A 16,686-nucleotide genomic window follows, 5' to 3' on the forward strand; every position below is an offset into this window, starting at 1 on the left:
GGAGGACCAGGTAAGGCTATGTTCACATTTACATTGTGGCTTCCATTCATAATGCAAGCCACAACACTCTGCCGTGTCCATCGTATGATGGATACCACCGGCGCCATGATGCCATGGATACCGCCATCGTTTTGATGGGGAAAAACGGCTCCATTTTCCCGTCGGAAAGGGCGTAATCTGCAATGGCGGCTCCGAACTGAGCCTCTGACGCAAATGTGAACATAGCCTTTTATAACTCTAGCCATGCATATACATGCTAATGCTTTCAGGGTAGAATTCCTCTGCAGTACAGCATGCGATGATATATTTTTGAGATATATATATATATGTGTGTACGGTGTGATCATGTGCATGAGGTCTTTAGGTCTTGTTGTTAATGCACTTATACAGAAAATCTAGATTTCAAAACTAAAGTGAACCTCTAATTAGAAGTTTTATACTCCAATATACACGGCAACTTCTGATATCACTTTGACTTACCAGTGGTTTATATAGGATTGCAGGTAAACCTACTGCTGTAAGGTGCGTAAATAAAAATGGGGATGAAATGTAAAGTTGTAAATTTATTACATAAAATCGACTTAGACTTCCACGTAACAAATGGCAACGTAACGATAAGAATAAAATGTCTGCAGTTTAGGGGTACAATACACCGCAATCATTCACAAGATTTCCATATTCCAGGCATTGTGCCCTGACTGGCCAGGGTGGCATATGTTGAATCCCGTGCCATGTTGTCTGTGCTGATATAACCAGAGTATGGGTATGTTGAGGATCTCTATCAGCAGGGAAACATTGTCATTTAAGAGACTGGGGAAGAATGGAGAAATAAATGACACGTTATCTGCAGCCTCGTGTCTTTCAAGTACTAGTGAATCACGTTAGAGTGGCGCTGGAGCTGTTTCCATTTATACAGGTAGAACGATAAATTCACGGGTGAGGATGGCACTGTAGACACATTTTCCATGCTCCGGTATTCAGTGTCTTGTGCTATGATTGTAGTGAATATATAGCAGCATGTAGGTCGGAATACGTATATGTGTCGCAGATGTTGCAGTCATTTTAGCTGCTTTTGTATCCAGGAATCTGGAAATATTCAGAGTACACAGAATTAAAGGGCGCCTATAGATTTACACGTCTGTAGTCGAACGTGTGTAAATAATCTTCTCAAATGTAGCTACGAACAGATTTCAGCAGAGTAAATGTGTAAATCTTGTAACCATATTTCTAGGAAATTTTCTGAACCCTGCTAAGAGTATTTTTACATGGTATTTCGGTGAAGATGAAAAAAACATTGCTGAATCTGTTCTCAAAATCAGGCTGTGTGTCAGGCTGATTTTTGGATGCAGATTTTATAATTGTTTTAGACGCTGTTTTTCACGTTTTTAATTGCAAAGAACTGCGGGCAAGCTATGGGGCGCTGTTTCTTTAGCTTCCAATTTATATTCCGTAGGAATGTGCAGCGCAGAATCCGCACCATGAAGGGCCATCTGACTTTTTGTCTTTTAGTGACGCTCATTTAGTTTTGGTTGAGAGCAATGGGAGAAATAAAGGGGTGTTTCTTACTCTGATTCTGGCGCTGAAAAAGTGTCGGAATCAGAGTGTGAACGTGGCGTAAAGAGGAAATGTTAGCTACTATTGTGGAGCATTTTTTCTTAGGAATTTCCTCCTGGAAATCAATAAATTGACAATTGGGTGTTATCATTCGCCTTGTCTTTGGGGTGCGTCCCTACACAGTCCGATACTGTCAGAACTGATTAGACCCTGTCATACTGTGTTATTGACAAAGGGAATGGTAACAAACAGTTGTCACTTTATTCATACATTTCTAGGAGGAATAATAGAGGAACAGCACAATGTTGAGTTCTGAGAAAAAAGTTTCTGGAATAGTTGTTTCCATGGGGAATACAAGTATTTACTAATAAAAAAATGTCATAATAGCTGACCAATCCTCTTTAACAGACTTTCCACCTAGGATGACTCCCTTTTTTAAGGGCCTCCCAATGGTGAGTTAATTGCTAGAAGGTCTGACTTCTTGGCCACGCAGATTTATCCACAGCAAGAGCCACTCTTTGTACCAGCTCTCCGCTTCAGCTAATAGTGGGCATTTAAAGTTGGGACCCAACTTTTATGTCGTCTATATGCCTTAATAGAGCACATGGACAGAGGTTGAAAACACCTTTTATTAACCCCTTAGTGACCAGCTTATTTTAGGCCCCAATGACCAAGCTATTTTTTCAGTTTTTCTATAGTCTCATTCAAAGAGCTATAACTTTTTTTATTTTTCCGTTGACATTGCTGTATGAGGACTTTTTTTTGCAGGATTAGTTGTACTTTTTAATGGCACCATTTTGGGGTACATATCATTTTTTGATTAACTTTTATTAACTTTTTTTGGGGGGAATAGAAAAAAGCTGTGAAATTCCGCCATTGTTCTATGCGTTTTAAATTGATGCCGTTATTTGTTTTTGCATCGTTGCTTAACAAGAGCTGTAAGTTTTTTTCATTTTTCCGTCAATGTAGTGATTTTTTTTTAGGCTTATTTTTTGCGGGACGAGGCATAGTTTTGATTGGTACTGTTTTGAGGTACACGGAGCTTATTGATTAACTTTTATGAATTTTTTGGGGGGGGCAATGGAAAAAAATAGCAATTTTGGCATTTGTTTTTTTGCGTTGTTTTTTTACGGTGTTCACCTTGCGGTTTAAATTACATATTAACTTTATTGTTTGAGTCATTACGGACATTGCGATACCATATATGTGTACTTTTATTTTTTTTGTACACTTTTACTAAATAAAATGTACTGTAATTTTTCTTTTTATTTCACATTTATTACTTTATTTTAGTAGTCCCACTGGGGGACTTTACTATGCGATATTTAGATCGCTTCTATAATGCTTTGGTATACTCGGGCAATAATGCCTTGGTATACTGTCAGTGTAAATCTGACAGGCAACCTATTAGGACGTGCCTAGGGCACACCTGGGGGCTTTTATCAGGCCGCCGGCTGCCATGGCACCCCATCGGAGGCCCGCGATTGCATTTGCGGGCCGCCGATGGGTGACAGATGGAGCTCCCCCTCTCTGTAAAAAGTTAAATGACGTGGACGCTATTGACCGCAGCATTTAACGGATTAAGCGGCCGCGATCGAAGTAAACTTTGGTCGCAGCCGTTGGAGCAGGAGCCCGGCTGTCATCAGACAACCAAGCCCCAGCTCCAGCCTGTACGGGACACCCGTGCAGGATTTAGACTGGGCCGCCGTGAAAAGGCAACGGCTTCACCTAAGGCCCCTTAGTGACCGCCGTGAAAAGGCGTATTGGTGGTCACTAAGGGGTTTTCCAAGTTATTTGAAAAATTGGCCAATGTAGGAGGGATACAAAAAAAAAAAATAGGCATTACTTACCCCACAGATCCCTGTCGTTCCAGCGCCACTGCTTCCGTTCCTCCCCGCCGCTGTGTATTGATGTAGCTGCAGGGATGATATGCTTTTATACCCACATGATCGCTGCAGCCAATCACTGCTCTCAGTGGATATACGGCACAGGATTGCTGAGGCCAGTGCTTGGCGGCAGAGATCACGTGGGTATACTGGTACGTCATCGCTGCAGCCATGTCAATAAACAGTGGTGGGGAGGAATGGAGTGGCGGTGCTGGAACGACGGGGATCTGTGAGGTAAGTAATGGCTCTTTTTTGTTTTTTTGCATCCCTCCTACATTGGCCAATTTTTTTTTTAATAACTCAGAAAACCCCTTTGTTTCCTATACTGTAAATGCTCGAATGTTTATTTTTAGGCTTTTCTCCATGGCTCTCTCTGTATATGGCATCTGCACGCTTGGTCTTCCCTCCTCTCTAATACCTCACTGTAGCTAAGCAGAACATGCAAATAAATGAACAGCAAAAACACTTGCAGAGCAGATAAAACATTAATACGGTACATTCAGGGAGAACGCTTAGAAACTGAACACTAAAACAAAGTAAAAGAAAAGTTACTAACCGGTGTGCAAATGGTACTGCTGGATCGGTAACATTGACCACGTGATGTCACAGCCATGCGGTCATGTGACCACATCGTACAGCAGCTCTGATTCTAGTAGGATTTTAAATGACCTGCTGTCACCTGAGTTCCTTTTAACAAATAATGAACAGTCATTTCCAGCCGTCCATAGTTGGCAAATTGGATGCGTATTATAGTGGTATAGAACAGTCCATGGTCTGTTGATGGACTGTGAGCTATGAAATTCACCAGGCTGCCCTGGTCAGGTTGGACTGCTCTACTGCTGGTGGGATGGAATCTCTTATTCGCAGTATACTTTATTAGGTCGTTGCTATTTTTGCAGTCTCCTAATATGTTCTATCCAAACCAAAGCTACTCTATTCTTCAGAAAAAATAGTATTGCGAATGATCTTGAACTATATAGAAAAATGCACTGAGATGATGCGGCACATATGGGGATCACTATTCCGAATACTTACACACAGACCGCAATATGAGTTAATTGCCTGGAGCAATGCTTTCCTTCCATTCATAGTCCACCTGAACACGCACAGTGTGTGTGTGTGTGTGTGGTGTGTGTGTGTGTGTGTTTTTATTAATTCTGCAAGATATATTCTAAGACAAATCTAAGGTCTCATTTAATAGCGATAAACGGGTAAAACTCATTTTTAAAACCGTACTCTACGTAAATTGGATTTTGTTTGTCAGCGTGTTTGATAATTAGAGAGAATAATTTCTGCGTCACGAGTACCATTTTAATTTGTTACATTTTTACTTCTGCTAAAAGTAAGATTTTGATCAATGCATACTATAGATTTTTTGCACAATTTTCCCTTGCAAGCCAAGCAGTCAATATCTAATTTCTTTGTAGGCATACCACAACGTAATATGTTGAATAAAAGATAAAAAATAAAAAAATCTGCAAAATGTTTTGTGTAGAAGTGCAGTCGTCTGCTGTTTTTTATTTGCACACCCATAGGTGTATAAGCTGCGGTGTGTTGATATGCAGGATACACTGACGCGTTTTATTATTTTCTAAATCTGTGCTTGTTATGTTTGTCATGTTATTTATTAGCAGTGGTGGCAGTCACAGCACTAGGGATGCTCTATGCAAAAAAAAAAAAAAAATCACTTTAAATTGTCAAATTCCTATTGATGCATTTAGCTGCTGCTTGGTACATTGATAATGCACTGCACAAATACAGCAGCTAGAGAGTCATCTCATCTCCCAGATCTAAATGAATGCAGCAGCAGATCTGTCCCCTCGGTACTGTTTAAAATGTTAATTTCGCTTGCTACGCAGAAGAAATTTGGAGAAGGATCTGTAGAAGGATTATTTGGTAGTATAACCCTTTTGTAATATACTTATGGTTTAACTAGGAGATGGGAATGGATATGCTGCCCAAACACAGCCAAATAAGCATTTCTCCCTACCAGTAATTGTGACGGATGTCTTGGACCCTAACACTCTCAAAAAATAGCCGAACATATCTACAAGTGAGGCATATGTATAAGTGTGTATGTGTATATGTATGTGTGTGTATGTATATATATATATATATATATATATATATATATATATATTGAGAAAGGCTCCTGTGCTGAGCTGAAACGTTGCATTACTTATGGACCAATAAAGCACCACCACTTTTTTTGCTCATATCTCTGGAGTGCTGCCTGATTTTTTTTCTATAGACAGACAAAAAAAGAAGAAAGCAGCAGCACTCACAATGAACCAATGTATGGATGCCCAGCAAGTAGTCTCGATCCTGGACTAAATCATGTTTTTCGAAAAAAGAGATTGCAGCACTCCAGTAGAAGGTAAAAAAACAGATTTATTCAGTCAACATTGGTGCAACGTTTCAGTCCTGCAATAGGACCTTTCTCATGCTTGAGAAAGGTCCTATTGCAGGACTGAAACGTTTCACCGATGTTGACTGAATAAATCACGTTTTTTTACCTTCTACTGGAGTGCTGCAATCTCTCTCTTTCGAATACATGATTTAGTCCAGGATCGAGACTACTTGCTGGGCATCCATTGCTGCTTTCGTCTGTTTTGCTTGTGTGTGTGTGTGTGTGTGTGTGTATGTATATATATATATATATATATATATATATATATATATTAGTTGCATAACATTGGCTCCATGATTGGGAACCATTCTACGTGGAAAGAATATGGATCCCAAATACACAAGTGTGAAAGAGACCTTCAGGTGATAGATGTATATTATACTCTGCATGTAATGTTACTTTCTAAGACCCATGTTGTAACTTTATAAGGCCCTATTCACATCGTGTTTTGTGCTATCTACCGAGTGTATACATTTTTAAACACTTAAGTATTGAAACGTATAGCTCGGTGTAGACATAGACTATAATGTGTCAAGCGTAGACCAAAGTAGCATCCGTTTGGTCTATGTTTGTCATGGTTCACATTGGGATACTGTTTTAAGTTATACATGATGTATAGTTTTTTCAGAATCGATCTCAATGGCCGACATATGCAAACGTAATGCTATACGTTTGTATCTGTTTACATACAGAAAAACCTATTCGCATTTTTAATTTTTTTTCTATCCGTGTTCACTTTAAAAAACCCAAAACCAACATATCCGTTTTGTTAGGTAAAAAAAACAGACAAACGTATAGAGACGTATGAGTATACGCTATGAAAAACAGATGTAAACTGAAAATGATACACGTTTGTATACGTTTTCAATGGTCTACGTTGTTATAGAAAAAATGTATACGCTCAGCGGATCGCACAAACACGATGTGAATGGGGCCTAATCTGTATGGCTATGTCTATATAGCATTTATTTATTATCATGGAGGGTATAACCACAATGAAGGGTTTGTCTCCACTAATTGTAATACATGTCCTTGGAGTGTAATGTGGGATTAAGCTATTAATAATGAATACATTTATTTTTATTATGTGTATATAATAAGATACATAATATATTTTTAATCATAATTTACTATCTATCTATCTATCTATCTATCTATCTATCTATCTATCTATCTATCTATCTATCTATCTATCTATCTATCTATCTATCTATCTATCTATCTATCTATCTATCTATCTATCTATCTATCTATCTATCTATCTATCTATCTCATGGTATACATGCAGACACACACACAGGATATGTGCACAGGATCTGCGAGCAGCTAATGGGCCGGTTTTACAAGGCTGTAATCTGGTCTGGCCATGATGGAAAAAAAAACTTGTGAACACATGTGTATGAATGGAATCATTCCACAGTTAATGGGAGATTTATGACTGATAAAATCGGTACAGAACAGCAAGTGGTGGAGATTGTGTTTTTATTTTAATACGAGAGCCAAGTCTTGCATTAGGACGTTGTTGAAGCCAGTGCAGAAAATAAACGGCACCCAAGGGACGGAGGAGCATTCTGTTAGGTTGAAGGGCCTTTAATAATCGCATACCCTATACAAGCAGTTTAGATGGAGAGTGTGTGTGTGTGTGTGTGTGTGTGTGTGTGTGTGTGTGTGTGTGTGTGTGTGTGTGTGTGTGTGTATATATATATATATTATAGTGTGTGATGTGTGTAAGAGCTAATCTTGCCCCCTGATTCCATAATATCTTCTGCGCAGTAACACAAAGCAGTTATGATGTGTCGGCGCTACAGTTTTTAATAGGTGACTTTTTAAATTAAAAGATAAGTTTTGCTGAGTGACTTTTCTCGCATTCACTTAACGAAAGCCCATAAACTATCCTGCAAGTTTAACAACCACAAGCAGCAGAGGAAGAGATTACATCTTTCTCTCCAGTCACAACAGCAGATAAAATCTACATCTCCAATCTCGCTTTAGTGATTGATACATCGCTCACCTCCTTTTCCCCGAGAAGCCGCACTCCAAATATTCATAACACAATAAAACAAATTTTAAATTATGACTGGAAATATTTTGCGAGTAACTTTCATAGGTGTGTATATCAGCTGGTTTGTATCTCGCATATAAAGCCCAACTTCCTAAACGTGGAATAATGAAGATCTGCGCACGGCAATTTGTTTTTTTTCCGGGTTTAACCATTGCTTAGCTGTTTTATTCTCTTTGTGTAAAGCAATTATTGTCTTTTTTTTTTACCTAAGTGAGAAAAATACAACCTAATAAAATTCTTTGTGTTTCGTAGAAGAAATATCTGCCGCTTTTTATATTCTGAGTAACGTCTGCGAGGAAAAATGAATGCAGAAAAGTCTGTATTGTTCAGTGGTAACGCACCGTAAGCTGGAGACGGAGCTCAATGACTTCAATTCTTCTACACTAGATGGCAGTTTTGTCTTATCTTTTAGGTAGAACATTTGAACATGATGGAACAGGAAAGGCCATCAATGTTTAGTCTGCACTCAAATGGTCTCTGTATGACCAGTGTAGACCCCATGGACTTCCTGGAACATGTGTTAGCAATTTAGCTGCAGACATTTCTTTCTTTGTTTTTACTGCCTGGCTCTTTGAGAAAGTGTTGGTGCTGGGTTATGGGCTGTCTGGATCATGTCAGAGGCCATGGGGATCAAGTTCATGTGACAGGCTAGACTGAGGAAGGATGAAGTTAGAGGAGGTAAGAAAACGGACCCGGCCTTTCTGCAGCAACAAGTCACTTGGCTGTCTGTGGTGTAAAGCCAAAACGACTGGGCGTTTTTACTTTTCATACAGCTGAACAAACAAAACACTTTGCCCATTTTACTTTTTCATATTTCATCACTAATAGTCCGTGCATTCCTCAAAAATGTATTCTGATACTTCATCATTTTTTAACATCCCCTGTTATTTTTTTTCTCCTTTCTTTCTTCTCTTTTTTTCCTAGCCACATCCAGACGAGGGGACCTGGAAGTCCTTGCACACTGTATGCTCCACTGGGTATCTGGGAAATCACCCTGGGGTCGGAGCTTAAGGGACCCGTCTACTGTCCTGGCATCCAAATCAAAGTAGGGTTAGAAAAAAAAGAAACGTGTTAAATGTTGTGTTGTGGGTGTAACAAAAATATCTACACGCTGTAGAATAAAGTGAGAATAAAATAATACAGCCAAAAAAAATATTATACACACACATACATACATATATATATAAAACACCTTTTCTATGAAGAGGTTTTATTTCTCCAAACCCTTCCTTATGGTTTTAGCACTTTATGGTGTCGCTTTTTCAGCATTTGAAAAAAAAATTCCCATAAATTTTTGTACAAATTTGAGCACAAAAACGAAACCAAAAAAAAGCAGAGGAAACGCCATGTGTGAACATTCCGTTAGGCTCAATTTACACGATGCGTATTACGTGCGGTTTTGCTGCACGGATTTGTGTGCGGCAAATACGCAGCGTAATACATTACCGGCAAAGTAAATGAGATTTCATAATCTCGTGTACACGCTGCGTTTTTTTCGGGACGTAAATTGACATTTGGTGCATATTTTAAAATCCGCAGCATGTCAATTTATCTTGCGTTTCCGCTTGCAAATTGTATCTAGTTAGCTCTAAGGATAAAAGCACCAAAACCCGAAGATTGAAACCGCACTGATTTACGCATAAAAATGTAAAAATTGCACCGAAAAACACGTGATTAGGTGCGGATTTGGCCTGCGAATTTCCTGCAGTTTTGATTCATGTTTTCCACAGCACAATCCGCAACGTTTGCACGTAGCCTTATACAACACCGATACGTTTTACAAGCTGCTCAATTTCAGCATATCAAACACTATAAGTTCTAGCTGCTTTTTAGAGTTTTATACAAAACCATACACATTATTTTTGGATTAGAATAAATTTTATCACCTATGAACAAAATATTTGTACCTAAACGCCAAGATTTAAAAAAAAAAAAGCATTTTGGCTTTGCACGCAAAAATTTTTTATTTTACAGATTGTACAAATGAAAAGGAAATGAGTGATCGCAAGAGCTTGCACTCATTAGTATTGCTTTATACTAGCGCACACCAGTTCTGAAGTCCTTAAGGTATTATAGGTGGTTGTTTAATGTAGGTCAGTGTGATTCTCCATAAATAGTGGTGTGCACATATACCGTTCCCTCGCATTCTATTCATTGTACTTTTTAAGAATATTCTATGTAGAGGAAAGGCTCATTAGAAAATACAAGTATGAGATGGAGCATATTAATGTGTTTTTTTTTACAGACCAAGATTTGGAGCACCATGCTTTTAAGTTAACCCTATATTGACCATATATCAAAACTTAACAGGTGGTTGTGATGACTCCATTTTAACAAGAAATCACTGAAGTTGACTTATAGGTAGCACTGGGGGAACGAATGTGATTAATAAAATGAGAGTAGTCGTAAGTTAAAAGCTGAATAATAGAATAGGCAGACAACAGATTTTTTTTACTCAATTCCTTACAAATCAGTGTTTTATGGAGTAAGAGCGGTTGGGGATGCAGGTCTTTTTATTGTACGTACTTTTCTGTAATCTGTTACTTTGTGCTGTTCTATCAGATCATTTTTATCTTTTAACTACATAGTCGTGAATGTTCTGTGATGGGCACTGGAAAAGTGTCAATCTAAACCCACACCTGTAAATACATATGTAAGTTATATACAGAATGTATAGGTTCTTACTCTTCTGTATGATGTCAATTACGAAGGCTCGTTGAGGTTGGGATCCACATGAAGGTAGTTACTGCTCCCTAAACGGTTAATTCTGTGAAATCTGCCCCTCACATATAACATTGAGGAAGGGAAGGGTTGGCTGTTTTTAAATATTGATTATATTCTTGCATTTAATTTGAAATTTTAATTTTGTAAGAGAATGTCTAAAATTAATAGACGGAACCAAACTTAAAGATTAACCTTTTTTTTTTCCAATTGTTTAGATGGCTTTAAAAAAATGGTAATCTCAACATTAAATGTACTGAGTTAGAAGAATCAGAATGACTCCTTCTGCTTTGCTCTTATTATGTATGAATTTAAGCCTCTTACCATGAATAATACATATATGAATATAAAAGTGAATATCATTGGAAAAGGATAAAGAACGCACAAAAACGGAACACACTGAACAATTCCCTTTAAACAGCGCTCCATTTTATATACCAGTTCAGTGCCAAGGCTGACAGTTTTAGAAACCCTCCATTGCTTTGTAATCACAATATTAATCTCTTGTACAAGGAGGATACTAGAGCTGTGGAAGATGGAAGAATATTGGCAAAGACTAATAGGAGACCTCTTGACCGCATTCCACTGCCAAATCTATTTATGAAGGAAATATATATATCTTCACAATTTTTACACCCTTACACAAGCCAGCGTTTCTGTTCAGCTCAACCCATTGATCTAGTCTTTGTACAATGTATTTTTTTACACCTCTGTAAAAGAAAAAAAATCTATTATAAATACTTTACAGCACGTACGTATGTCTGCCTTCTGGTACCTATGTGAGATGTAAATGAGGGAACATTTGTACTACCTAAGCAGCAGGTACCGGGAATGATATACAAATCATATAGGGAACTCTTGTGGCTGTTATGGGGCCCATTGAGATAAGTGGCCCCATTGGCTTTACTATGAGCAAGCTAATCCCTCCAGAGGTCTCTCACCTTTTGTCAAAGTGCACACCTAGTAAACAAAGGGGGGGGGGGTCACACTTCCCTTCTCTTCTACAAGGCATGTAAAGGTGGGGGGTCAACAAGTGTTAGAAGTGGTACTGTGCACTGGTATATGGAGTCTCATTATGCTAAAGGACTGTCGTTATGTACATCCTGGTGCATGCAATAATGCAAAAAATAAAAGCAGTGTCTGTTTTCCATTTCTATTACCCCCCCCCCCCTGTTCCGAAGCCCAATCCCTTTTGTCTACAACCAGCACCGCTCTTGTAAGATTAAAATACTTTTATTTAGACTGCATTATGGACTAGTCACTCCGAAAAATTAGTACTATTTCGAAATGCGTAGTCTAAATAAGAGTCTAAGCAAACCACAGAGAAACTCCTTCAGTTCTTGAACGCTTGGGCCGCACTCCAGCATTAAACCTTATATTTTCTCCAGAATGGAACCATACTGTAGATATATGTAATCTACCAGCGATGGTCTTGGCTTCAGTAGATAAAGGGACTATCAGTTGTGTTGGAATTTGAGGATGACTGAAACAAGATGTACATTATCCTTTTTATGTTCAGACTGACCTAAAATACTCGATGACCATGTCCATCTTTTGTGTTTGACTTTCTAGTATTAACCCAATGTCTTTTCATTAACATAAAAATGACATGGATATTAGGAAAGACGTATGTGTAAGAAACAGTTAGGCTGTCTGTAAACAGTTAATAGAAGACCGAGAGAAGGGGGATGCAGTCTCTCATGCACTTCGCGCTCTCACGGTCTCTATTACTTTCTGTCTTTTTGGCTCTCCCTCTTTTTGTTGTGCCTCTCTCTTTCACTCTCCTTTCTTTTTCTCTTTCTCTCTCTCTCTCTTTGGCTCTCTCCATTTTCTCTCTCTCTCTCTCTCTCTCTCTCTTTTGACTCTCCCTCTTTTGTGTGACACTTTTTTTCTCTTTCTTTTTCTCTTTCTTTTTCTCTTTCTCTCTCTCTCTCTCCTCTTACTCTCTCTCTCCTTTCTTTCTCTCTCTCCTTTCTCTCTCTCCTCTTTCTCTTTCTCTCTCTCTCCTTTCTTTCTCTCTCTCCTTTCTCTCTCTCTTTCTCTCTCTCTCCTTTCTTTCTCTCTCTCCTTTCTCTCTCTCTTTCTCTCTCTCTTTCTCTCTCTCTTTCTCTCTCTCTTTCTCTCTCTCTTTCTCTCTCTCTTTCTCTCTCTCTTTCTCTCTCTCTTTCTCTCTCTCTTTCTCTCTCTCTTTCTCTCTTTCTCTCCTTTTCTCCTTTTCAACTCAACTGAATGGAGATCTGAAAATATGCATTCACATTTCACCTTGGAACTATATATTCCATCATTGCATTATGCAGAAATTTACTAATACACAATAATTGCTCCATTTGCCTTTTTGTTTCCCACTGCTGCATTTCAGTGCCTGTATTATTTACTCAACGTTCAGACAACCTGTGGCTCTACTGAACCAAACTTAGATCAAAGGGCCCATATATTGATCTAAGTTCGGTGGGTCCAGGTGATTCCATAATATGGTGAGTCCATAATATAGATGCTAAAATGTGACCCTGCTACGTTTATCTAAAACTGACCTAAGAGTAAGTTTAGAACCATTTTATTTGCTTTTTCAAAATTCTTTCTGCAGCCAGATGTAACATTGTGTGAACAAAAATCTCTAAAAATCCCATTCATTACTGTCTGCCAGAAAGTTATGCAGTTTTTCTGCGGTTTTTCCACATTGATGTCCGTGGGGAAAACCACACCATTAAAAACTGGATGTAAAAATTGTAATCCTGTTTTTACAGTGACACAGTTTTCTATATGTCCAGTGTGAAATATTTTATTAGAACAGCTTCTTTAAAAAACAAAACAAAAAAAACTTAGCAAAGAATTCACACACTGCTTTTACCATGGATTAAAGAGTGATCTGCAATCCTCTGCTAACAGCGTTTACTGTGTTATCAGATAATAGGCTTCTGCCTACTGTCTTCTAAATCGTTGCAGTCGCAGGAAGAATTGTGATGCAGCCATTTTTAAATCCTTAAAGGGAACCTGACATGTTGAACATGCGGGTGGCATGTTATAGAGCAGGAGAAGCTCTGCAGATTAATATCTAGTTTTGTGGGAATAGATTTAGTATAACTTCTATTGTATTCATTTAAACTTTTTCTCATTCTGGACTTTAGGAGTCCAGTGGGTGGTCCTAAGCACTGATCGCTATCTCTGTATGCACATGTTTATAGAGGGGAACTTGTCAATCATGAAGTGACTCCACTCACTGGACTCCTAAGCCCAGAATGAGCAGAGAGTTAAATGAATAAAATAAACGTTTGTGCTGAATCTATTCACACAAAACTAGATATTAATCTGCTCAGTTACTCCTGCTGTATACAATGTTGCCCACAGATTGGACAGCATGTTTATCGTGACAGGTTCCCTTTAAGCAGAGGGGTAGCATTTTCTGTATTTATACTGCAGCAAATATAAGAAAGCAAGCGCTGTCATTAACATAACTCCTTACTTGCTAATTGCTTTTGTATTATATTCTATCACACCACATGGCAGTGGGCTTGTTTTTTTTCACAGTATTCAGAACCTAGGAGCCAGTGACCTTTTTAATTTCCAAGTTCCTAGTAAAGTTATTGGACTGAGTTAGAGAACTACCATTTGTGTATACAGCTGCTATGCAGACCTGTGTGTCACCATGGTTACAGACTGCAAAAAAAAAAAACAACACCTTGTGTCATATCCTCAAGCGTATTCAAAGTATCTAGAAGGGATTTTGGATGTAGCTGAAAAAAATATTTGGAAAATGCATAAATGGTGATTCCTTACTGTCCAGTGAAGGGTCCCTGTCCGGGATTACTAGCCTCCAATGTTTTTTATTTTTTTAATTTTTTTTTGTTTTTTCTGGACGAAAATCATGGCTAGAATTTTTATGGACAAATTAAAAAAACACAAATGATGAAAATAAGCGATATTTGTCTAAAGCTCAGAATACAAATATAAAGACATTAGCAGCAGTTACTGTTATTATAATCATAATAACCCGTACAAGCTCCTCCAGCATAAAAAAATCAGATACTGTCCAAAAAGTCCCCTATTTTTACATGTCTTGTGATTTCCTGCCTGCCTAATTTTTTTAATTTTACTATGTACTATATAATCTGGAACTACATCTAAATCATACCCATTAACAATGAGAACGATAAAAAAACAACAACAGGGAAGTCTTTGGTAATCGGCCTTCGACTGCCAGTAGGCTTATAGAAAAATATGTCTGTTTATATTTTGAATATGGGATGCCAACCTACAATTAATAGATCTGTCTATCCACACATTCACATTTTTTTTGTAGGACAAGGTTTATGACTTTCCTAAGTTCATACAGTTTATAGGTACAAATTTAGTGCCAATAGGGTTTGGAGCTCTGTTGTGTGCTTTTTTTTTTTTTTTTTGTGGGAAGAATTGATACGGAGCTCCAAATACCTGCTCCTTTTTCACCCAGCCATAGTTAAATGATAAAATTCTGGGTGCCTACAGCCACCACTAGAGAGAGTTACTGAAGTTACAGCCCCCCATTACACTCAAAAACAAATAGTCTTCTGGAGCTCCCCCTAGTGGTGGCTGAAAATGGCCAAAATTATATCATTCAACTCTGTGGCTGAAGCAGGGGATATTAAAGTTCTGCTTAAAGAATAATGCTCTAACTCCTATAAAGATATAGCATGGTTTGTTTTTTTAAATAAAATACTAAAATTATTTTGCTTTCATCAATCCACCATGCATTGGGATAAGCCAAGTATAGATGCAGATTGTTATATGTTAATGCAATATGTTAATTTTCGCTTTTAAATTAGGGAATATTAATATTACATCAATGAAATATAATACCAATATCATTTTATGTTGTCATTTGTAGGCTATGGGATGATCTCCCGAATTCTGTCGTGGATTGGTGCGGTCAAGAAGACGCATGCCGTAAGTATAGAGCAAACGCTAATTTCTTGTTTCAAGATGTGAGGCCGATTGTTAAAGCTTCAATGTTTCACTTCAATAGAAAGCTCCATAAATGCAAAGAATCTTACTGTGCACTGAGAAGTATATGTAATGAACTGGAACAATGGCCTATTAATACTGCAGCAATCTAACTGCAATGGTCACCGGTGATACATGAACCATGGTACGTTTATTCAAAGGGAAATAAAACACAAAGGATTTTCCAAAAGAAAACAAGTCCTATAGTGTAGAAATGTTTAAAACGAACCATATCTTATTGTTAATCTGTTCAATCCGAATGTGTATACGCACATTAAACATGCGGTATTAAATTAATTTGTGTTTTCTAATCAAAGAGAGTGCCAAAAACTTGTATGCAAATAGAAATTTGTACTGCCATATGGTAATGTAATAAACATTACAGTGCCCTCTGGGGCCAAAGTCATTTTACATCTTTGTTGCCAAAGGGTCTGCTCGTTTGTCACATAGGGATACCTTAGAAATCTCTCATATTACCTAGAGTAAAACAAGCCTTTCATCCTCACGAGTATGGACAAGAAACAAAGCTTCAGTTTTACAATACTACATACATGGATCCTATACACAATTGTAAAAAGTCTCCAACTAAAAGCATTAAATAACATGTAGAAGAGATAGTTAGTCTTTGGTTTTCTTATTCGCAATAGTAATCATATCATATTTTACCATTAAAGAGTATTGAAAACTAAAAGAAAAAGGAAAAAACACCAGTTAATATAGGTAATTTAGTGGTCTTCTGGAATTTGTGTTTTTTATTTTGGTGGGGTTTTTATGCAGAAATAAGGGACCTAAAGCTGGATAATAATCTATACAGTTATTATTATTGCCCCCCCCCCATGTTTTGTCGCTTTCTATGAGTTAGAGCGGTCAACCACAAACCGATAGTGGCGCTCACACTGGCGGACCCGGTCTGCTCATGTATTAGATTGTCGAATAAAATAGTAAATATCAGTCTCTTCTGTTTCAAATGATATTCATCCATTTAGTGATTTAGTTGTATGTCACCGAAAGCTGGATGACAACCATTTTGTCTGCCATAATGGCTTCCAGAGGGGTGGTTGTCACCCAGGCGTCAA

The 16,686-nt window shown here is 37.9% G+C and overlaps 1 protein-coding gene across 2 annotated transcripts in view; it reads left to right on the forward strand.

Moving 5' to 3' along the window:
- Positions 1-16,686, forward strand: part of VRK2 (VRK serine/threonine kinase 2) — a 69,755-nt gene that overhangs the window by 32,352 nt on the left and 20,717 nt on the right. For both annotated transcript variants that reach the window (XM_075862988.1, XM_075862987.1), the window contains exons 9-10: positions 8,837-8,957; positions 15,495-15,553. In XM_075862988.1, the coding sequence (XP_075719103.1) occupies positions 8,837-8,957; positions 15,495-15,553 (180 nt within the window). The remainder of the gene's footprint in view (positions 1-8,836; positions 8,958-15,494; positions 15,554-16,686) is intronic.

The sequence above is a fragment of the Rhinoderma darwinii genome, chromosome 4 (assembly GCF_050947455.1).
Source record: "Rhinoderma darwinii isolate aRhiDar2 chromosome 4, aRhiDar2.hap1, whole genome shotgun sequence".
NCBI lineage: Eukaryota > Metazoa > Chordata > Amphibia > Anura > Rhinodermatidae > Rhinoderma > Rhinoderma darwinii.